The sequence below is a fragment of the Anolis sagrei genome, chromosome 4, assembly GCF_037176765.1.
Source record: "Anolis sagrei isolate rAnoSag1 chromosome 4, rAnoSag1.mat, whole genome shotgun sequence".
Taxonomy (NCBI): domain Eukaryota; kingdom Metazoa; phylum Chordata; class Lepidosauria; order Squamata; family Dactyloidae; genus Anolis; species Anolis sagrei.
Window position 1 is genome coordinate 124093940 of NC_090024.1, and position 23907 is coordinate 124117846.

The window sequence follows — 23907 nt, forward strand, 5'->3', positions numbered from 1 at the left end:
AGTGAATGATGTAAATGTATGTAGAAGCATGTTCTTTGTTTGCTTGAACCTGGAATCTATAAAAGCCACAGTCTGCCCCTCTATCATTTTCTCTGGTTTGCTTTGGGACACAAATCCACTCCAGGGCCCCAGCTGGAAATAAAAGCCGTGCTTTTCAGATCTCAGGATCTCTCTCCTTTTCCTGAAACCTTCTCCCTGCTATTTCAAATGCAGCTGATTCCCAGCCAGCTGCTCCACAGTCCCAAATATTAATTTCATATTTGGGACAATGGAAAGGAAAGACAGCACTGGGAAAAGCATTGTTGTTGCTGTGCATACACCTTTGGTCCTACAGATCTTTGAGGTCCCATTTACACTGTCATGCAATGCAGTTTCGTAACGTTGTTTAACTGCATTGAACTCCACTATATGGCAGTGTTGACTCATATAACGCAGGTCAATGCAGTTAAACTGCATTATATGCCAATATAGATGAGGCCTGAGACTTTAACTACCAGCCAAGTTAACCTACTGCTAGGAATCTTGGGAAATGAAGTCCAAACCTCCAGGTGTGACATAATTCATTAAAATAATATTGAATTTTCCGTATTTTCTTACCTTCTAAAGCTGACGTTCCAGAATTTTTGTTCTCTTCAGCCAGCATTACTTCCTCTACACAAAAGGGGTAAAATTAAACACTTTAAGAATATATTTGTCATCTATTTACTAAAAAAGGTTCCAGCACAGTAATTAAAGAAAAGACATAGATCTCAACAGAATGTGGGGGAAAGAAGGGTTATAAAAAGAAGGAAGGCAGATAATAAAGTAAAATAGAGCACCACCATTATAAGAACACAATTTTACATATTGGGAGTTGCCAGGACTCAAGAGTTTGAAGCTTCAAGAGTTTAGTCTCATTCTGAGATTTCTAATAACAAAGAAATAAAACCTTAAGAATCAAGTATTTTTCTTTATTATTATAATATTTTTCTTCATATTATATTTTTCTTTCCTTTTCCATTTTTTCTTTCTCTTTCTCTTTTTTCTACCTAATTTTAATTTGCAAAAAAAAAACCCCAAACTATAAATATTTTTAAAGACTCAAAGAAGAAACTCACACTACTAAAGTCTTTCAAAATAAAATTTGAAGAACAGCAAAAAATACATTAACTCTATTAAGGATTATCAATGCAGAGAACAGAAATGCAATAATAAAAACAGCTATTTCATAAAAGATGCCACCCAATAGAAGAGTTTAGAAACTTTATTTTTGTAAAAAACCTCCCAGAATTTCCTCAACCAGCATGTTGTCCTCCAGAGAAAAACTATTTCACATTATTTGTTTTGTAAAACTGAACTGGATTTCTACTCATACAATGTGTTGGGTTGTGGGTGATAAAATCACTGTTGCTCTGGCAAACACTCAAAATAGGATACTGAATTTGGGAATTTGTTGAGCAATATACCCTACAAGGAGTTTTATTCTGTGGCGAGTATAGGATCAAAATAACTCAACCCACTACTGATATAGCAATGGGTTATATATTAGGTTCTTGTGGGATTTTTCGGGCCATAGAGCCATGTTCTAGAGGCATTTCTCCTGACGTTTCACCTGCATCTATGGCAAGCATCCTCAGAGGTAGTGAGGTCTGTTGGAATTAGGACAAAGGGTTTATATATCTGTGGAATGGCTGGGGTGGGGCAAGGAGCTCTTCCCTGCTGCAGTTAGGTGTGAATGTTTCAGCTGATCACCTTCATTAGCATTTGAAGGCCTGCCTGAGCCTGGGAAAATCTCTTGCTGGGAGGTGTTAATCTGTGCCTGGTTGTTTCCTCTCTGTTGTTTTGCTGTTGTAATTTTAGAGTTTTTTTAATACTGGTAGCCAGATTTTGTTCATTTTCATGGTCTCTTCCTTTCTGTTGAAATTGTCCACATGCTTGTGGATTTCAATGGCTTCTCTGTGTAGTCTGCAATGGTGGTTGTTGGAGTGGTCCAGCATTTCTGTGTTCTCAAATAATATGCTGTGTCCAGGCTGGTTCATCAGGTGCTCTGCTATGGCTGACTTCTCTGCTTGAAGTAGTCTGCAGTGCCTTTCATGTTCCTTGATGCGTGTCTGGGCGCTGCGTTTGGTGGTCCCTATGTAGACTTGTCCACAGCTGCATGGTACACGGTAGACTCCTGCAGAGGTGAGAGGATCCCTCTTGTCCTTTGCTGAATGTAGCATTTGTTGGATTTTCTTGGTGGGTTTGTAGATTGTTTGTATGTTGTGTTTCCTCATCAGCTTCCCTATGCGTTCAGTGGTGCCCTTGATGTATGGCAGGAACACTTTTCCTCTGGGTGGATCTTCATCTTTACTCTTGTGGCTTGTTATATAGATTGCTCAACAAAGACTAGCTGTGAGTATTATATTATTTTTGTTTCATAGATATTATCTTTCTCTATGTATAGTTTATAACTCATGTTACAATGTAATATTACCTTTAGCCACTATCTATGTCCCCTTAGGATCCATCCCTACAGAAGACTGTTGGTGAATTTCTCACCTCAAAAGTTGAGCTTTTTGTGATAATTTGAGTAAGTAAAGTGTCTGTATATATTCTTACAAACTTGATATAACAAATTGTTCAATTGTATGTGTGTATTCATGATATGTGTTGTTTGTAGACCCAACCACCTGACGAAGGCTCTTGTGAGTCGAAACCGGTCATAGGTTGGAGTCAATTCATGTGACTACTGGAGTCTACTCATATGTAATAAAGAACAGGAAATTTACTCACACAAAGACTTTGTTTTATACTTCAAGAGAAGAGCCAGTTGTTTCTACTTAATGTGAATGTGGCAGTCCTGTTTTTTTGATATGTGTATTTGTAATATATACATTGAGTTAATTTAGTTATTTTCTTTTTTATTATTATTATTCTTTTTTTTAATGAAGAAAATGGTTATTAAAGCGAGGTCATTCTACGGCTTACTACCATTATTGTTGTTACTATTACAAATTTTGTTTCCCAACCAGGACTAAATCATGATTAGTTATTTTCATATTACCACAATCAGTGGATTGTGGTCTCCACAGTGTTAGGGGAATCCATTTTTCTTCTCTAGTTTCTTAAAAGTGACATACTGAAAGCACAATTGCAAACAGTGCCAACGAAGAGAAAAAATACCCTGTATTTACTCAAATCTAAAGGTAAAGGTAAAGGTAGTCCCCTGACATTAAGTCCAGTCATGTCTGACTCTGGGGTGTGGTGCTCATCTCCATTTCTAAGCCGAAGAGCCAGCGTTGTCCGTAGACACCTCCAAGGTCATGTGGCCGGCATGACTGCATGGAGCGCTGTTACCTTCCCGCCGGAGCGGTACCTATTGATCTACTCACATTTGCATGTTTTCAAACTGCTAGGTTGGCAGAAGCTAGGGCTGACAGCGGAAGCTCAGGCCGCTCCCCGGAATCGAACCTGCGACCTTTCAAACAACAAGCTCAGCAGCTCAGTGCTTTAACCCACTGCGCCACCGGGGGCCCCATATTACTCAAATCTAGTGCACCATAAATTGCAATGCGCACTTCAGTTTTGAGTTTTTGAGCAGCTAAGTTGGTTTCGGAAAAAGACAAAGGTCAATTTTATGATGAAAGTTGGAACAAAATTGGTCAAAACCATCAGGCAACTACGAAGCAGGAAAAGTGAAGGAAGAGAGGCAGTGACGTGAGACTCAAGAAAAATCAGATGTCTGAACAAATCCTTATGCAAGGAAGCTATGGGCATAGGGTAGCCATGTCAAGTGGAGTCCCTGGTGGCGCAGTGGGTTAAACCCCTGTGCCGGCAGGACTGAAGACCGACAGGTCGCAGGTTCGAATCCGGGGAGAGGCGGATGAGCTCCCTCTATCAGCTCCAGCTCCTCGTGCGGGGACATGAGAGAAGACTCCCACAAGGATGATAAAAACATCAAATCATCCAGGCGTCCCCTGGGCAACATCCTTGCAGACGGCCAATTCTCTCACACCAGAAGCAACTTGCTCCTGACACAACAAAAAAAAAAATCCATGCCAAGTGTAGATATTGATAAAACTCACAAACTTGTGACAGTTCCATAAAAGGGTCAGGTCTATTAGCTGAAACCATTATGTATTGCTCCAGTTTTATAACCTAGCTATATTGTGCTTATTGGAATGTTATTTTATGACTGTGTTTATATTTTTTTTCTTCTTTTATGTAATTTTGATGATGTTGTTTGTTGTTTATGCGCTGGTTTTATTTTGCTGTAATGTTGTCCGGGCTTGGCCCCATGTAAGCTGCTCCGACTCTCCATTGGGAAGATGGTGGCGGGGTATAAATAAAGTTTATTAATATTATTATTAATTAGGAGCCCCTGGTGACGCAGTAGGTTAAACCCCTGTGCTGGCAGGACTGAAGACCAACAGGTCACAGTATGAATCCGGGGAGAGGAGGATGAGCTCCCTCTATCAGCTCCAGCTCCTCATGCGGGGACATGAGAGAAGCCTCCCACAAGGATGATAAAACATCAAATCATCTGGGCGTCCCCTGGGCAACGTCCTTGGAAACGGCCAATTATCTCACACCAGAAGCGACTTGCAGTTTCTCAGGTCGCTCCTGACACGACAAAATATTATTATTATTATTGTTATTATCTTAGGAGAGTCAAATTGTTGGTAGAATGGAGTTCTGAATTTCGAACCTTGATTCAAACACCAAGTTATACTTGGAACATGCTACCAGTACCTGGAAAAAATTGTACATTATCGTAAGTATATAATTATGCTTGCAAAATATAATTTGCCTCAGTATTGCTGCTTTCATTATGGGTCCTACAGCATATGAACTATCTATATAAATAAAAATGTTATGTTCGTTTGTGGATTAACAGAACTCAAAAACCACTGGACGAATTGACACCAAATTTGGACACAAGACACCTAACAACCCAATGTATGTCCTTCACTCAAAAAAAATTTTTTGTCATTTGGGAGTTGTAGTTGCTGGGATTTATAGTTCACCTATAATCAGAGAGCATTCCGAACCCCACCAATGATGGGATTGAACCAAACTTGGTACACAGTTCTCCCATGACCAACAGAAAATACTGGAAGGGTTTGGTGGGCAGTGTCCTTTGGTTTTGGAGTTGTAGTTCACCTACATCCAGAGATCACTGTGGACTCAAACAATGATGGATCTGGACCAAACTCTACATGAATACTCAAATGTAAACACTGGTAGAGTTTGGGGAAAATAGAAACTTGACATTTGGGAGTTGTAGTTGCTGGGTTTTATAGTTCACCTACAATCACAGAGCCTTCTGAACCCCACCAATGATAGAATTGGGCCAAACCTCCCACACAGAACCCCCCATGAGGGCCACAGCAACGTGTGCCAGGGGACGGCTAGTGTATTATAATGACACCTTACGTTAGGGCACAAAAGGCATGAATGTATGCATTAGCTTTCAGGCTTTGACAACTCTTTGCATTTTTACAGATTCCTATTGTTCTAAAATTGTTTTAGTTCCACACATAAGATCTGTCTTTAAAGGTATCAGTGCTCATTCCTCCTTTACCTGCTTTATCTATCCATGCTCGGTAGCCATTCAGTTCCCGTTCAATCTGCTGCTGTCTCCTCAGTTTCATGAAAGCCCGACGATTTTCCACTCGCTCTCTTTCTTTGGCAAATTCCCTGTAAAGGTAGAATGTCAAGACCAAGTCAGAGTTTTGGCAACCTCCAGCTTGTACTATTATGGCAGAGAGTCATTATCATTGAGTCATAATGCATGGAGGAAAACACAAACATAGAAAAAAGGGATCAGTGATTCTGATGTGAAAAGCGAAGATCTCATGAGATGGGACTGATTGCCAGACATCTGGATTGATTTATTACTATGTCCATATTCACCTTTGGTCTAAGTAGTTGAAGAAGGCTCAAGATTGTTCCTTTCTTCTCCTCAAACCACTGTTAGTTAGAGACCCTGTAATTCGGTTGAGAGTCTGTGAACTCTGAAACTGATGAAAATATCCCTTGATCTAGTCCTCTACATATCAATGGATTAAGTTTAGGAAAAGAGAGTCCCTGATCTTTGCCATCATCTTCCACTGTGTGTCTGTACAGCACATTATTTGTGTAATATTTATTTCGGATATTTGTATACCATCCTATCTCGACCTCCGCAGAGGGACTCAAAACGGCACCCCATGGTGCCCACAACCAAAACCATAAATATGCAGTTTAAATACAATATAACAATATAAAACAGTATAAAAACAGTATAAAACATTCAAGAGTCAACAGTCACCAGTTTAAGTCATCGTCCAAGGGGCAGTCAGTCAGTTCCGTAATTTATCTCAAAAGTAGTATTGTGATCACGATAATTCATCAAATGTCTTAAAGGCACAGAAACGGATTTTTCCATTATTGTAACAATGATCTTATTAGTTTTATCTTCTACACTGTTAAATAACTCACTGCACTCTGCGTGTGCTTTCAAGTCACCTGTCAACTTATAGTGACCAAGGTTTTCTTAGACAGGTTTTGTCAGTTCCTTTCTCTGAAATATAGACTACAGTCCTTGGTCTTCATTGACAGTCTCCCATCTAAGTTTTAACAGGAATTGACTGTGCCTTTTGTTTTTCAATTGTTTTTCATTATTTTGCGGACAGGAGTGAATTGACATTAAAATGGGTTAAACTTGAAAAAAACTTGAAAACTTAAAAAAATACTGCCAAAACACTTCTAAAATACATTCATTATTCTTATTATGAGGGTTGAATGAAAGTAATGCCTCCACCTTTGTAACTCCTCAACAGATGGCAGTACTAGTATGCAGCAAGTACTGACCTGTTCAGTAGACTGTCCTTTACAGTTCCATTTTGGCAGGAAGCTTTAGCATTAAACAGTTGTTAAAGTGCGAATTATGCGAAGTCGGTCAATGCAACTTAAGCAACGTGCAGTCATTGAATTCTTGACAGCAGAAGGTCTCACCCCAAAGGAGATTCATCAGAGAATGCAAGCTGTTTCTGGTGATTGTGTTGATGTGAGTACTGTGTGTTGTTGGGCGAGTAAGTTTAAAGATGTTGAGATGCGAACATCTGACTTGCGTGACATACAAAGAGTTGGACGTCCTGTGACAGCAACCACCAAGTTTCACAAGCAAAAGGTTGACAGATTGATTCAGGTTGATCGTGATATCACTCAGAGAGAAATTTCAAGCATAATCAGTATTTCACAAGAACGTATGGGTCACATTATTGCTTTGCTTGGCTATTGGAAGGTCTGTGCACGATGGGTACCCAGGATCCTGACGCCTGAAATGAAAGTGCACAGACTTGAGACTTCAGAAACTGGATCTCACCACCGTATGGCATCCTCCATACAGTCCAGATTTAGCACCGTCTGACTTCCATCTGTTCCCAATAATGAAAGAAGATCTGCGGGGACATCATTATGCTTCTAATGAAGATGTTGAGAGAACTGTGAGATGCTGGTTGCGGAAACAGTGTCGACTTGGTGATGGCTTCAGAAAACTTGTTCATCATTGACAGAAATGTATCCAATTGTCTGGTGATTATGTGGAAAAGTGAATAGTGGTAGTTAAAGACCACAATCTAAGGATTATTTCTGCATTTGATTTATTAAAATATTCCCATCCAAACCCAAGTAACGAAGGTGGAGGCATTACTTTTCATTCAACCCTCATAAGTAACTAGAAGATGTTGCTTGCTGACCAATGAAGAGCCTTTCCTCTTGCATTAAGTGGCTTTTCAAAATTCTATCCTAACAGGCAAGAAAAATAATTTGTTGTATGTAAAGAACACTTGTAACTTTAGTATTTCTAAGTTCTCTCTGTGGGTGTTTTGTGTGCATGAGTGTTTGTGCATGTTGGTTGTGTTTAAACTACAAGTGGTAAACACACACACACACACATACACACTATATACAGTCCTCTGGTTCAGGAAAATGTGGTGGCAGTGATTGTCATCCTCTGCTTCAATTCATTGTACCACACTTGTCAACCCCCTCTCCCAGGCTCAGCTTACAGAAACAGGAAGTAGATAGTTGCACCATTCCTTATTAATACATCCTTTTAAAAATACACAGGGCACTTCCAAACAGAGCTAAAACCCATGCAGAAATGAGTTAAAATCACCTGCTTGTATTGCCACCCCCAGTTGCTACCCCCAGCACAAACCCTGAGCTTTTCCTGTGGAGGAAGAGTGGCTACATGCCATTGCAAGTCAAAGGGTCTTTGAGTGAAATTTGCAAATGCTAAGCAAAGGGCTTTGAATGAAATTAACAGCAAAAGAGAAATATACCCTTTCTCTGTAGAAAAGGAGCAACACGGAAAAAAATGTTTTTAAGAAACAAGATGTGATATGTAGAGGTCGGAAGTTGTGTTGTGGTTAAGTTCAAAGGTTGTGGTTAAGCGCCGAGTCTGCAGGTACAAGAAGGTACTTTCCATCAAAAGGTCAAGGGAGAGGGGCTGGAAAGAGAGTACTTTCCATGACCTATTACTTGAGTCAGTAGAAAAAGAGGCAGGGTGCGGCAGTCACTTGAAGGGTAGCATCTGCGTATGCTGCCAGGCTGTCCATCTTCTTCATGAAGAAACTAAAATAAACCTTGTTTTTTTATCTTTTTTGGGACTGTCTCCTTCCTTATGTGTTCCTGTGATGTGGACCTAAGAAGACCCAAATTAGGGTCTCTAACACAGTGAGTCCTCCTCAGTTGATGAAATGGCACATCAGGAGATAGGAGGGATGAGGAGGGAAAACCCTCGTCCTCATCCCCCTGACACACCATTTCCTTTACTCCAAAGGATTCTCCAGAGAGGCTCCATGACTGTCAGGTCCTCCCTGATAAGTTTTGGGGCCCAAATGGGGGGCTGGGGAGGGAGAGAGGAGCCCAAAAGTCTGAGATAGCTGAGATCGCACCCTGAGATCACATGGTGCAGTCCTAAGAGTCAATCCACACAGGGCCAACATCTGGTAAGATTCGGACTTTAGCTTAAGGTCCGAATCTTACCAGGTGTTTATTAAGGCAGAGTAAACTGGTAAAACCTGATTTACTCCACATTAATTTGCTTCTCCTGGAGGCGTCATTTGTAAAAGCGAGACAAGTCTCACGTTAAAGGCCTGTCTGGAAGAGCCCTTAGGCACAAACTATACTGGGCATCGCTTTCCAAGGACAATTTTAAATGGTATGGAGGGGAAGTGGGAGGCTGGAGCAGTTGTTGCAGGCAACCTTGACAAAAGAAACAGAAAGAGTAGGAGGATTTTGAAAGTTGCACACTCAAAAGCTGATAGCTTTGCCTTACAGTCCAGGGGAAGGCAGATAAAAGCAGCGCTTGTGCATAATTCAGAGGGCAGGGTTACAGCTGCCTTGCTGCCCAAACCCAACCTCGCTTATCTCCCTGATATACTTAATATTCCTCTCATTTGCTGCACTGACTTTCAGAAATCAAAAGATTCTCTCTCCTCCTTTCCCTCATATATTAGCCTGCAAGTGTGTGCTGGCACACAAACACACACAAATATATCCTCACACAGAGAAAGGCTGAAATATTGCTGTTGGGATGTGGGTGTGGTGGATGCATTAGTCAAAGGGAATTTTTGCTGCAGCCTTGCTGTATAGTCAAAGGATCTGTGGAAGGTGGGCTCAAGGAAAGACAGGAGGGGGAGCAAAAGCGTAGTCAAGGTCCCTCCGGTAAGACTCTGGGCTCCCTTGGTAACCACACAATTCCCACAAGAGGGAAGCTTTATGGATCCCACACAGCATCTACTTTCTCTTCCTTGTCACATCTGCAAAACTGACACTCTGGCAGAGAACAAGATATAGAAGCAAAAATAATCCAAATGAATCAAGTGAAAAAGCAGTCTTTGTCTCTTTGCCTGTTCAGTTCTAGGATTCATGTTTTCCTCCCAACCCCCCCCCCCCCCCCCCCAAACACACACACACACATAAAATAGACACAGGAGAAAGGTTTGGATAGATTTGCCTCCACACTTCGGAAAGATAAGCAGTTCTTCCATAGTAAATATCTAATGGAAGGGGCAGACATCCCCCCCCCCACCACCACCACCACAACCACTACCTCAAAGTGATGAATTACTATTCATATCATCCCTCATCATTAGTAAGGTGGGGAGAGTTGATGAAAATTGAACCTCCATGGCAGCTGCAACTGCATAGACTGCCCAAGCTCTTTTTTTTAAAGGTAGTCCACAAAATGTAATGTGACTACGTCTACTAAGCAAGTAAGGATTTGGTCAGCATCTTGAACGGGGCAGCCACTAACGGTCATGTATAAGCCTACATAAACATACATTTAACATTATTTTTTAAAAAATGAAAGACTATTAACATACTATGTGGAAAAAAGGTCTTCCACCTGGAAACCGATGTCCTCACTGTGGAAGAACATGCAGATCAAGAATAGGGCTCCACAGTCACCTACGTATCCACTATGAAGACACTATTTATTTATTCCGGCCCAAGCTACCTATCCGACCGCATCTCTGCTTATGAACCCACCAGGACTTTGAGATCTTCCAGGGAGACCCTGCTCTCGATCCCGCCTGCTTCTCAAGCTCGGCTGGCGGGGACGAGAGATAGGGCCTTCTCGGTGGTGGCTCCTCGGCTGTGGAACGCCCTTCCTACGGACATTAGACTAGCACCATCTCTAATGGTATTCCGCAAAAAAGTGAAGACCTGGCTGTTTGAGCAGGCGTTCCAATAATTAGTGCAATGATTGATTAATGAACACTGGAATGGAACAATGGATGACGAATCTGGAACATGTTTTTAATGACGAGACGACAGTGAATGGGTATTGTAGTAACTGTTTATTAATTGTGTAATGTGTTAGGTTGTTAACTGTTTCTATACTGTAGCACTGAATTTTTGCTGTTCATATTTGTTGTGAACCGCTGTGAGTCGCCTTCGGGCTGAGAACAGCGGTATATAAGTTAGGTAAATAAATAAATAAATAAATATATTTATAATATTTATTTATTTATTTATTTTATTTCCCATTTTTATACCCCGCCCTTCTCACCTCCGAGGGGGGACTCAGGACGGCCTCACAAACACCATACGGTGTCATCATAATAAAACAATCAACAACATATTAAAATATTAAAAATATTAAAACAATAATTAAAATAATTGATTAACACACGCCTATTAAAATCAGAGTCTAAAATCCAGTCCGGGCCAACTACACTTGGAAGGCCATTATACTCGGAGAATGAGGGATCACTTAAGTAAGTAAGGAAGTAAGTAAATGTGACACTCATTGTGTACTTTTGGAGAATATGTACCACTCTTTTTACATCCATCTTAAGGCTCTTGGTAATCCAACTTTATGACAGAGCTGTCAATCCATTTTCACTTAAGGCCGTTGAATCCATGAGTAAAAAAAATCCATAGATATAAAGGGCTATCTGTGATGTTTTGTTTTACATAGTGGTCAGTGCTCTTTAGTTTTTAGCCAGTTTTGGTCCCCAAATGTTACTGTGACAACTCCCATCATTTTGATTATCTGGTAATAATGGGAATTCCAGCCCACCAACACTTGAATTTGGGGAATGGGTAAATGACATTTTAATGTCAGACTCTATATCCACAAGCCTTGTGTCTAAATTCGAACCTCACTATCCTGACTAAACAGAGTAAACTGCAGCCTTTCAGAGATTACTGTATCCAGAGGCAGCCCTAGATAATTTTCAACGGTAAGCAAACAGTATTTTGAGTGCCCCCCCCCCCCAACCAATCATTGATATATATTTTCTGTTCGTCGTGGGAGTTCTGTATGCCACATTTGGTTCAATTCCATCATTGGTGGAGTTCAGAATGCTCTTTGATTGTAGATGAACTATATATCCCAGTAACTAATTACAACTCACATACGTCAAGGTCTATTTTCCCCCAAGAGCGCCTCAAGAGCGCCCTTGGGCAAAATCAACTATACTGTGAATGCTTACTTTGCGTAATGGGTTGAACCGCCCCTGACTGTATCACAACTCCCAAAAGCTCTAGAAATGATGTCTATTGTTAAGGAATATGGGAGTTGTAGTCCAGCATCTGGAGGGCAACATGAAATAATACAGTGGGCTAGATTCAGCCCACAGGCTGTGATTTATGATCACTAGTACTCCAATCTTACCAATGGAGTGAAATTTACCAGAAAGGACCACAAAAATACATAAGCAGTTAGGCATGGTTAGGTACCATCGGAATCTTCATAATTCGGAATAAAGTTGAAAAAATTACCTTTTTTGAAGCGATTTTGAAGTTTTTAAGAAAACTGGTAGTCCCTTTGCCCTTCCAAAGCTTTTCCCGCATTTTTTGTTACGACTCATGAAGAGAGTCGGAAATGATTCAGCTTTTCTTTGCTTCTGGTTCCTGGCCTCGGCTCAAGCCAGAGAAGCCAGTTTTAAACCAGAGAAGGAAGGAATTTCCTCCGCTTGCTTTCCCCCGCTTCTGGAGTAAAACAACTACTTTCAAAGTAAAGACCACCCAATGAAACAGGAAAGAACACTTTCAAACCAGTAACAAAAAGATTTGAAAGTCTCAGAAGTTCCGAAAAGTTTTGAACATTTTTTTGGTGAAAATCGGAATTGACTTTAGAATCGAACCACCAGCGTCCCCTACATCAGAAACGAGTTTTGAACCTTTTTTTTTTTTTGACCAATCAAGCCTAATAGTAGCCATTGCACTGGGATAAGTTATCCAAAGATCTGAAGCAGTGTTTCTCAACCTGGGGGTCACGACCACTCGGGGGGTCGCGGGAGGGTGTCCAAGGGGTCACCAAAGACTATCAGAAAACATATTATTTTCTCTTGGTCATCTGGGTTATGTGTGGAAAGTTAGGTCCAATTCTATTGTTTGATTGTTCAGAATGCTCTTTGATTGTAGGTGAACTATAAATCCCAGCAACTACAACTCCCAAATGCCAAGGTCTATTTCCCCCAAACTCCACTAGTGTTCACATTTGGGCATATTGAGTATTTGTGCCAAATTTGGTCCTGATCCATCATTGTTTGAGTCCACAGGTGTAGATGAACTGCAACTCCCAAACTCAAGATCCATGCCCACCAAGCCCTGCTAGTGTTTTATGTTGGTCATGGGAGTCCTGTGTGCCAAGATTGGTTCAGTTCCATCATTGGTGGAGATCAGAATGTTCTTTGATTGTAGGTGAACTATAAATCCCAGTAAGTACAACTCTCAAATGATAAAACCAGTCCCTCCCCGCAACCCCACCAGTATTCAAATTTGGGCATATTGGGTATTTGCGCCAAATTTGGTCCAGTAAATGAAAATATATCCTGCCTATCAGATATTTACATTATGATTCATAACAGTAGGCAAAATTACAGTTGTGTAATAAAAATGAAAATAATTTTATGGTTGGGGGTCACCGCAACATGAGGAACTGTATTAGGGGGCCACGGCATTAGGAAGGTTGAGAAACACTGATCTGAAGGAAAGCATCATCGTATGTTGAAGAAATCCGAGAAGTGGTTTGTTTTTTTGTTTCTAGCTGTTTGTCAAGAAGCTGTGAGTACAGACAAAGGTGAAGAATTCTAAACTTTACTCAGTTCAACCAGAAGAATTGTGTGTAGGATGGATGAAAGTTTATAACTAAATTGAGATAGGATTACATTCTTACTGAAAATGTGCATGCCTAATTTGAGGCTGCTATTGGTCCTGGCTCCAAGGAACTTCAGATGGCAATGGTAACCCGAAGTACAAACTTCTGCTGGTCTTCCAGAGCTGCACCCCATCTAGAGAGAATGGACTGTAACTTGGTGAACCAAACAGGAGTGATATTCGGGTTGGATTACTGCAGTGGAGTCTATGTAGATGCCTTTGAAGAGCCTTTGTAAGCTACCTAAGTGTTAGTATGTATTAGGTGGTGAGATAACTATATTGTTTGTCAGTGAATTTCTAAACTTGATTTAAAGTGTTGGTAGAATCTTTAAATCTCTATATAATTTAGGATCAAGTGATGTAAAGTATAACTTTCATTGGTGTCTCCCTACCTGCCTGTAACAGCTGTCTTTTCTATAGGATGTATACTTTAAGCCCAGCGGGAAGCCAGGGAGCCTCAAAGAGAGGTTCTCAGGGATTTTTCTGAAGTAATGGTCTTTAGAGTCTTTAATGATACAACGAAGTCTTTATTATGGAACAAACAACAAATCTTAAATGGTTCAAACAACACTTCAAGGCTTTCTTAGTCTAGTCCTCAATGGACTGGTACCTGACTTTAATTAACTGTACTTTCTCTGTATGAAAAAACCCTATTTAACCTCTCCCAGGCTGTTTACTATCTATGCCTCATCGGTGTGGGTCCTACTACCGATTCCAAATGTGTCTGGGTATTGAGTAGACCTACCAGTTGAGGCTTGTAGATATTTCAGATGGAGTTCCATGGATTTGTAGTGCTGTCCTCCCTCAGAGAATTCTTTGAAACCTCAGGGCTGTTTTCCCTCTGATTGCTGTGAGGCTGAGAGGCTGTGAGTTCTCAGCCAGAGCCTTGGGACCTTTTCCCTGGAATTTCTGTTTCTATTTCCCCGGATGTTCTTGAGAAAAGAAGCTTTTCTACAGGACGAGCTGGTCTACGTCCTATAGTTTAGCTTCCTTATGTGAGACTGCCCCAAAAATGGCTCCTTTCCCTCCCAGAGCCCTGAACAAGGGGCAGAACCAAAGCTTAATTATGATGGACAGAAGGCCTGCCCTATGACTGCAAACAGATAACAGAAAGAAAATAAAGTTGGAGCTCTTGGTACAGCTGTACCAGCACACCTGCATTATGAAGCGACAAGGCAATATTGTTCTTGTTTGTTCAACTCTGAGACCAACCAGACTAGCAAACACAGGGGCAAGGGTTTTCAATAGTGACACCATACTTCTACAGAACAGTGTCATATTCCCCAGCCCCATCGTTGTCCTTTAGAAGAACCCTGAAGACATATCTATTCTCAATGGCAGTTTGGGTATTTTTAGTTACTAAGTTGTTAATTGGATTTCACAGTGTTCTATTTAAATTTGACACGTTTTGTAACCTACTTTGAGAGTTGACTATGCATGTTTAACTAAATAGAAAAGGAGAAGTAGAGAGCTGAAAAGTGGGGGCTCGGTCAATAAAATATTTTTAAATGAGAAAATGATCAAAATGTGAAGAGGAAAAGTGAAGCATTTGTTCTGTGTAGCAATCCCAGAAGAAGGAAAAAAAGCAACCAAGAAACCAAGAAATAATTAATTATGCGAAGGCATAATTAATAAGATCTTATCCAAAATAGTTCCATATTCTCCAGTGTTTCCAGATTCCATCTCATCTTGTAGGCAACCAATGTTTACTTGAAGACATAAAAGTGATTATGGGGTTGGAAATACCATAATAAAACAAATAGATACAGTCGTTTGACACAGTTTGGCTTGGCCTTAAAAACTGGCTCCATGAAAAAGCTTAGTTTGAGTTAAAGTCAGTTCACATATGCAATATTTTGTGTAACCTACAGATTTTCACTGGATATTTGTATGGACAGGTTCATTCAGCCATGAATACAACTGGATTCATCTTTTCTTCAGCACATCAGCAAGCAGTTGACTACACCACCATATCAAGGCAAGTAGATGGCAGTCTCAGTGAGGAAAGGGACTTCTCATACTACTTTAATTACCCAGGAACATGGGATGTATAAGGCTAGAAAAACACTACAGTTTAAAAAACTAACTGGAAAAAACTGCCAGAGAGCAAAAACTAGGACGGTTCAGAGGTGATTTTTCTAGGATACATTAGCATTATCAATGCTTACTACTAGACATGGTTAGGTTTAGTCAGAATCTTCGTAATTCGGAATAAATTTGGAAAGATTTGCTTTTTGAAGCTATTTCGAAGTTTTTAGGGAAACCAGAAGTCCCTTTGCCCTTCCGCCATTTCTGTTAGAAAGCACTAAGTGAGTTGTAAATTATTCAGATTTTCCCCACTTCTGGTCTCAAGCCTGGGAAGTGTTTTAAACCAGAGTGGATGGATTTCCTGCCTTTCCTTTCCTTCGTTTTTGGTCTCAAGCCTGGGAAGCGTTTTAAACCAGACTGGATGAATTTCCTGCCTTTCCTCTCCCCTTGCTTCTGTCTCAAGCCTGGGAAGCGTTTTAAACCAGACTGGATGAATTTCCTACCTTTCCTCTCCCCTCGCTTCTGTCTCAAGCCTGGGAAGCGTTTTAAACCAGACTGGATGAATTTCCTGCCTTTCCTCTCCCCTCGCTTCTGTCTCAAGCCTGGGAAGCGTTTTAAACCAGACTGGATGAATTTCCTACCTTTCCTCTTCCCTCGCTTCTGTCTCAAGCCTAGGAAGTCTTTTAAACCAGAGTGGATGAATTTCCTTCCTTTGCTCCCTCCCCCCCCCCCTTTCTGGAGTAAATCAACTACTTTCAAAGTAAAGACCACCCAATGAAACAGGAAATAACACTTTCAAACCACTAAGGGAGGATTCAGCAGTCTTGGAAGTTTTGAAAATTTTGAACATTTTTTTCAGTGTCATTTCCTTTCCCACAATCCATTTTTCCTGTAGAATCATAACAACATTTAAAAGAAGAGAAGCCTTGCTAGATTCAACAAATATTGCATCTTCTAATATACAGTATTGTATTTCTAAGGGTGCTCACTCAGCTTCCTCCCAAATGGCCTCCAAAGAAGACGGCCATCACACAGTATTTTCAGGGAGACTGATTCCCACTGAAATAAGGCAAATTGAAACTTAATCCAGATAAGACAGAGGTGCTCCTGGTAAATTGGAAGGAAGATCAGAGGATGCAGATTCATCCAGTGTTAGATGAGATTACAATCCATCCTCACACCTTTTGAGTTAGCCCTGCCCATTTGGCATGCGGCTCCGCATCCAGGTCCTAGCCAACACCACAGCTGCTGCTGTTGTTATTGCCCGTTCGGGTCTTTCTCTTTCTCAGAAGGCAGGAAAGAAGGGAGGGGATAGGCGTTGTTGTCTCCCTTGGCCTGCGAAGAGGAGGAGGAGGAGGAGGAGGAGGAGGAGGAGGAGGAGGAGGAGGAGGAGAGGAAGATGACGCACGCACGTGCACACTTGTGAGGGAAGGAGGGAGGGAGAGCAAGCTGCCTTTGTGTGTTGTCCAGGGCGGGGGCGCCTCAAGAGCTCCTCAAGAGTACCCCCCCCCCCCCCCGGGAAGGCGAGCTCTACACAAAAGCATAATTTGCCTATTGCTTGAGCCGTCCCTAGTGGTGCCCCCCCCCCCACCTCTGGAACACCCTCCCCGGGGAAATTAGACAGGTCCCATCCCTCCCCTCCTTTCATAAGAGCTTGAAGACCTGGAAGTTTCAACAAGTCTTTGAGAATGACTAGTTCTAGCTCAGCCCTAGACATTGTTGAATACGGTCTTATTCTTCCTACCAATTACCAAAGTTACTTCCTCTAATAGGCCCCATAAATTAATAGCCATAGACTCTGCTACAACACTGCACTTAATTCCCAGGTCCCCTAGAATTTTTGAGTTTGCACTAATCTCAGCCCGGCCTTTTAAATTGCCTTGAACAGGCAGGATAACTTTTAATATATATGTGTTATGGGCAACCATATTATGCTTATATTATTTTGTTAATCTTATGGTTATGTTGTTTACTCTGTATGTATTGATGATGTTACTTGGAAACCACTCTTAATCCCCCCAGGGAGATAGAGCGGTATATAAATAAAGTATTATTATTATTATTATTATTATTATTATTATTCTGTCAGCAACTTCTGCAACTACTCAGCACTGTCCACATCTTGCACTGGGATTGTGGCGTAGCTGGCTGAGTGTCAGCTGCATTAAGATCACTCTGACCAAAAGGTCATGAGTTCGAAGCCAGCCCGGGTTAGAGTGGGCTTCCAACCAATTGTGTAGCCTGTTGTCAACCTTTGCAACCCGAAAGACAGTTGCATCTGTCAAGTAGGAAAATTAGGTACCACCTTAAAGTTTGGGGAGGCTAAATTAACTGATTTATAAGGCCATAAAGAAGACTCCAGCAAAGCATTCCAGCGGGGAAGCATGCGGGGAATGCGGAAGTGCTTCATCAGCATCACAGATGGACGATGAAAGTGACAGCTCCCCTGGCAACCAGAAAAAGTTAAATAGCCTCTGTGTATGTCTATATAGGTTTGTATGTCAAAAATTGGCATTGAATGTTTGCCATATATGTGTACACTGTAATCTCCCCTGAGTCCCCTGCGGGGTAAGAAGGGTGGAATATAAAAGCTGTAAATAATAATAATAATAATGTTCTTTGTATACATAGAATCATAGAATCAAAGAGTTGGAAGAGACCTCATGGGCCATCCAGTCCAACCCCCTGCCAAGAAGCAGGAATATTGCATTCAAATCACTCCTGACAAATGGTCATCCAGCCTCTGCTTAAAAGCTTCCAAAGAAGGAGCCTCCACCACACTCCGGGACAGAGAGTTCCACTGCTGAACAGCTCTCACAGTCAGGAAGTTTTTCCTAATGTTCAGATGGAATCTCCTCTCTTGTAGTTTGAAGCCATTGTTCCGCGTTCTAGTCTCCAAGGAAGCAGAAAACAAGCTTGCTCCCTCCTCCCTGTGGCTTCCTCTCACATATTTATACATGGCTATCATATCTCCTCTCAGCCTTCTCTTCTTCAGGCTAAACATGCCCAGCTCCCCAAGCCGCTCCTCATAGGGCTTGTTCTCCAGACCCTTGATCATTTTAGTCGCCCTCCCCTCTTTCTGTGCCCCTCAAAGAAAGTCATCTTTCTTTGAGGGGCACAGTCCTGGCACCTCCATCAGCATGGATAAGTAAAATCCCATGGTTGTCATACACTCAGACCTTGACCATCAACTTATCTATCTTCTGTGGTAAATAGAATAGGAATTAGGCTGTACTTTGCTGGCAACATTCAAAACTAGGGATTCCAGTCACCATTTACTTTCAAAAAAGAAGTGGAGTAAGGAGAGGACATCACTCAGCATTCTTGGGTTCTCTGGCCTAAGGACTCAGTATGAACCCAGTTGTGGTGTTAGAGTCATACAATTATGTCCTTGAGCTAGATGAAATAGGACAAGAGTGCAAATACATGCTGGTATCATAGGCTTTCTACCCTTACTAAGGCAAAAACGCAAGCAAACAACATCTTGCAAATGCTTAGAGCATAAATGAAGCTCTTTAGGAGAGGGTGCCAAGCAGTCAGGCAGGATAGAAAAGTTCACTTTCTGATCCGACGAAGGAAACCCCATCACCAGAGGCAAAATTTCTTAAAATGCTAGAGTCAAATGGCAGACTGTGGCTTCCATGCCACTTGTGAATGCTCTAGAGCAGTGTTTCTCAACCTTCCTAATGCCGTGACCCCTTATTACAGTTCCCCATGTTGTGGTGACCCCCAACCATCCAATTATTTTCGTTGCTACTTCATAACTGTAATTTTGCTATTGTAATGAATAGTAATGTAAACATCTGATCTGCAGGATTTATTCTTATTCACTGCACTAAACTTGGCACAAATACACAATATGCCCAAATTTGACTACTGGCGGGGTTGGAGCGGTTGGTTTTGTCATTTGGGATTTGTAGTTGCTGGGATTTATAGTTAACCTACAATCAAATAGCATTCTGAACTCCGCCAATGATGGAACTGAACCAAACTTGGCACACAGAACTCCATGACCAACAGAAAATACTGGAAAGATTTGATGGACTGTGACCTTGAGTTTTGGAGTTGTAGTTCACTTCCATCCAGAGAGCACTGAGGACTCAAACAATGATGGATCTGGTCCGAACTTGGCATGAATATTCATTATGCCCAAATGTGAACACTGGTGCAGTTTGGGGATTATAGACCTTGACATTTGGGAGTTGTAGTTGTTGGGATTTATAGTTCACCTACAATCAAAGAGCATTCTCAACTCCATCAATGATGGAATGGAACCAAACTTGGCACACAGAACTCCCATGACCAACAAAAAATACTGGAAGGATTTGGTGGGCACTGACCTTGAGTTTTGGAGTTGTAGTTCACTTACATCCAGAGAACACTGTGGACTCAAACAATGATGGATCTGGACCTAACTCTACATGAATATTCAATATGCCCAAATGTAAACACTGGTGGAATTTGGGGGAAATAGACCTTGACATTTGGGAGATGTAGTTGTTGGGATTTATAGTTCACCTACAATCAAAGCACAGTCTGAACCCCACCAATGATAGAATTGGGCCAAACTTCTCACACAGAACTCCCATGACCAATAGAAAATACTGTCTTTGGTGACCCCTCTGACACCCCCTTGTGACCCCCCTAGGGGTCCCGACCCCCAGGTTGAGAAATACTGCTCTAGAGGCCTTTGAGTAGGCACTGTTGGAAGGAGAATTGCACTGGGCGAAATTGTGCTTGGCTACAAACTGTGTATAATGCGGTTAAGGGCTAAAGCTAGTTGCAGTTACTGAAAAACAGTTAGCGCAACTGAACATCAAGAGTTCATTTCCACTATTCTTTACTTGCACTCCCGGATTGGCACTTTAATAGATGTCATGGGCCCTCGTTTACACAAAGGAATATTTGCAGAACTTTACTCTCTTAAAGGGGGGGGGGAGAGAAAAAGGAAGGGACAGCCAATATGCTTCATTCTGCATGTTCTCTGAAACTTCAAGTCGCTCCTGACACGACCAACAAAAAAAAAAAAGGCATATTAAAATGCTAAATTAATAGAGGAATAATATCTCTGCATTTCACATTTGCAGACCTGACAAATAAGCACAACACGCAGTAATGAAAAACCTTTAAAGCCCGTGGTGCAGGTACTCATGAAGGCTTCTCTCATTATACACCTCAGCCACAATACAGTTGCTGGTACAAAACCTATGGGGTATGAAGAGCAGGACCACAGGGAAGTGTGCTTTCCATTCCACACCCCCACCACATTTCTAAATACAGCATGAAAGAGTCTTGAAGAACAAAGGGTGTTGTTCACAAGGAAAATGTCTCACTCCTGTGAAAGCCCTGTGGTAAGCTTTCCTACCCAAAAGGAGCTGGTATGTCTGCTCCCAGAGTTTACTAGTCAGGGTGAGCCTATATGAATGCATAATGGTGAGTGGGCACATGTGAGTGTGTATGTGGCTGGAAATGCTTTTAAAGAGGCAACTACTCTCACAGTGCAGATAATGCGGTGATGTCTAATTTTGCCTCAAAGCATTGTTTCCTACTGTATTTCTAAATGATTCTCCTAAACTGTACTTGCTAGACTAAAATTACAGGCTTCTCCTATTCACAGAAAGAAAGGTGGGGAAGCCATACCTTGTACTTTAAGTTCCTCATTTGAAGGGCTACTCAAGGACAATATTCTGTTCAAAGATGTCTCTATTTAAAGGGCTGTCAAACTTGAGTTCTTTTTAAAGGCAAAGAACCGTAAACTTTTTCTAGCGATGGCTGGATGGGCCTCCGCACAACTAAAACTTGTGTTCCGTCTCCCAGGAGCCTGATTTGCCTTACTTTATAGTTGCTTGAGGTTGCTTCCTCTTGCATTTTCTCCCAGGGCTGCTGCAGCTTTGCAAGAGTCTTAAAAGTTAATAGTATCAGAGTCTGCAGGCCTCTTTGCAACTATTGGCTTAGAGAGTAGCTCTTTGAGTTTAGGGACCGCCTTTTCTCCCAGGGAAAGATCCCCATTTTAGATTCTCCCCTGCCTTTTCAGTTTGAGGAAAGACTTCAGACGTGTTGATGGCTAGGCAGCTCTGGGAAAACCATTGCAAAAACTGAGTAAGTTATATTAAGCTATATATAGTATATTATACATTATAATATACTATAATGTATAATATACTAGTATTAAGTATTAAGCTATATTGAGTTAGTATAGATAGTATATTCTAATCAAGGTGAAAGAAGAAAGCGCAAAAGCTGTGTTGCAGCTAAACATCAAATAAACCAAGATTATGGCAATAAGAATGATTGACAACTGGAAAATAGAGGGAGAAAATGTGGAGGCCGTGACAGACTTTGTATTTCTAGGTGCAAAGATTAATGCAGATGCAGACTGTGGCCAGGAAATCAGAAGACGCTTCCTTCTTGGGAGGAGAGCAATGTCCAATCTCGATAAAATAGTAAAGAGTAGAGACATCACACTGGCAACAAAGATCCGCATAGTCAAAGCCATGGTATTCCCTGTAGTAACCTACGGATGTGAGAGCTGGACCTTAGGGAAGGCTGAGCGAAGAAAGATAGATGCTTTTGAACTGTGGTGTTGGAGGAAAGTGCTGAGAGTGCCTTGGACTGCGAGAAGATCCAACCAGTCCATCCTCCAGGAAATAAAGCCCGACTGCTCATTGGAGGGAAGGATACTAGAGACAAAGTTGAAGTACTTTGCCCACATCATGAGTATACAGCAAAGCTTAGAGAAGACAATTATGCTGGGGAAAATCGAAGGTAATAGGAAGAGGGGCCGACCAAGGGCAAGATGGATGGATGGCATCCTTGAAGTGACTGGACTGACCTTGAAGGAGCTGGGGGTGGTGACGGCCGACAGGGAGCTCTGCCGTGGGCTGGTCCATGAGGTCACGAAGAGTCAGAGACGACTGAACGAATGAACAACAACAAAGTTGCTTGAGGTTGCTTCCTCTTGCATTTTCTCCCAGGGCTGCTGCAGCTTTGCAAGAGTCATAAAAGTTAATAGTATCTGAGTTTGCAGGCCTCTTTGCAACCATTGGCTTAGAGAGCAGCTCTTTGAGTTTAGGGACCGCCTTTTCTCCCAGGGAAAGATCCCCATTTTAGATTCTCCCCTGCCTTTTCAGTTTGAGGAAAGACTTCAGACGTGCTGATGGCTAGGCAGTTAGCTCTGGGGAAACCATTGCAAAAACTAAATTGAGTAAGCTATATTAAGCTATAGATAGTATATTATACATTATAGATAAGTATTAAGCTATATTGAGTTAATATAGATAGTATATTGTGTATTGAGCTGTATTGAGATATTATAGACAGATAAGGTTAATTGAGAAGATTGAGTTATATAGTTATAGAGCAGTGTTTCTCAACCTGGGGGTCGGGACCCCTGGAGGGGTCACAAGGGGTTGTCAGAAGGGTCACCAAAGACCATCAGAAAACACAGTACTGTCTGTTGGTCATGGGGATTCTATGTGGGAATGTTGGCCCAATTCCTTCTTTGGTGGGGTTCAGAATGCTCTTTGATTGTAGGTGAACTATAAATCCCAGTAACTACAACTCCAAAATGTCAAGGTGTACTTCCTCAAACTCCACCTGTGTTCACATTTGAGCATATTGAGTATTCAGGTGAAGTTTGGTCCAGATCCATCATTATTTGAGTCTACAGTGCTCTCTGGATGTAGGTGAACTGCAACTCCCAAACTCAAGGTCAATGCCCACCAAAACCTTCCAGTATTTTCAGTTGGTTATGGGAGTTCTGTGTTTCAAGATTGCTTCTATTCCATCATTGGTGGAGTTCATAATGCTCTTTGATTGTAGGTGAACTATAAATCCCAGCAACTACAGCTCCCAAATGACAAAATCAATCCCCCCCAACCCCACCAGTATTCAGATTTGGACGTATTATTATTATTATTATTATTATTATTATTATTATTATTAACTTTATTTGTACCCCGCTAGCATCTCCCGCAGGACTCGATGCGGCTTACACAGGCCGAAGCCTCAAAACACAATACAATAAAACATAAGACAACTAGCTGTGCCCTGCCACGCGTTGCTGTGGCCTATAGTAAAACTTATCAAAGTTGAGGTAGATATCTGGACTATTATGAAAGAGAGGTACCTACCTATTCCTTCCCCCTTTTCCTCCCACTTTCTCTCCTTTCTTCCTTCTCTACCTCTTTCTTTCTTTCACTACTTGGTTTCATCCTTCTCTCTTTCCTTCATTCCCTCCCCCTTTCTTCCTTT

The 23907-nt window shown here is 41.5% G+C and overlaps 1 protein-coding gene across 7 annotated transcripts in view; it reads right to left on the reverse strand.

Moving 5' to 3' along the window:
- CACNA1E (calcium voltage-gated channel subunit alpha1 E) overlaps window positions 1-23907 on the reverse strand; it is a 575426-nt gene that overhangs the window by 198541 nt on the left and 352978 nt on the right. For all 7 annotated transcript variants that reach the window (XM_067467631.1, XM_067467628.1, XM_067467632.1 and 4 more), the window contains exons 9-10: window positions 5546-5661; window positions 598-651 (exon numbers count right to left, since the gene is read on the reverse strand). In XM_067467631.1, the coding sequence (XP_067323732.1) occupies window positions 598-651; window positions 5546-5661 (170 nt within the window). The remainder of the gene's footprint in view (window positions 1-597; window positions 652-5545; window positions 5662-23907) is intronic.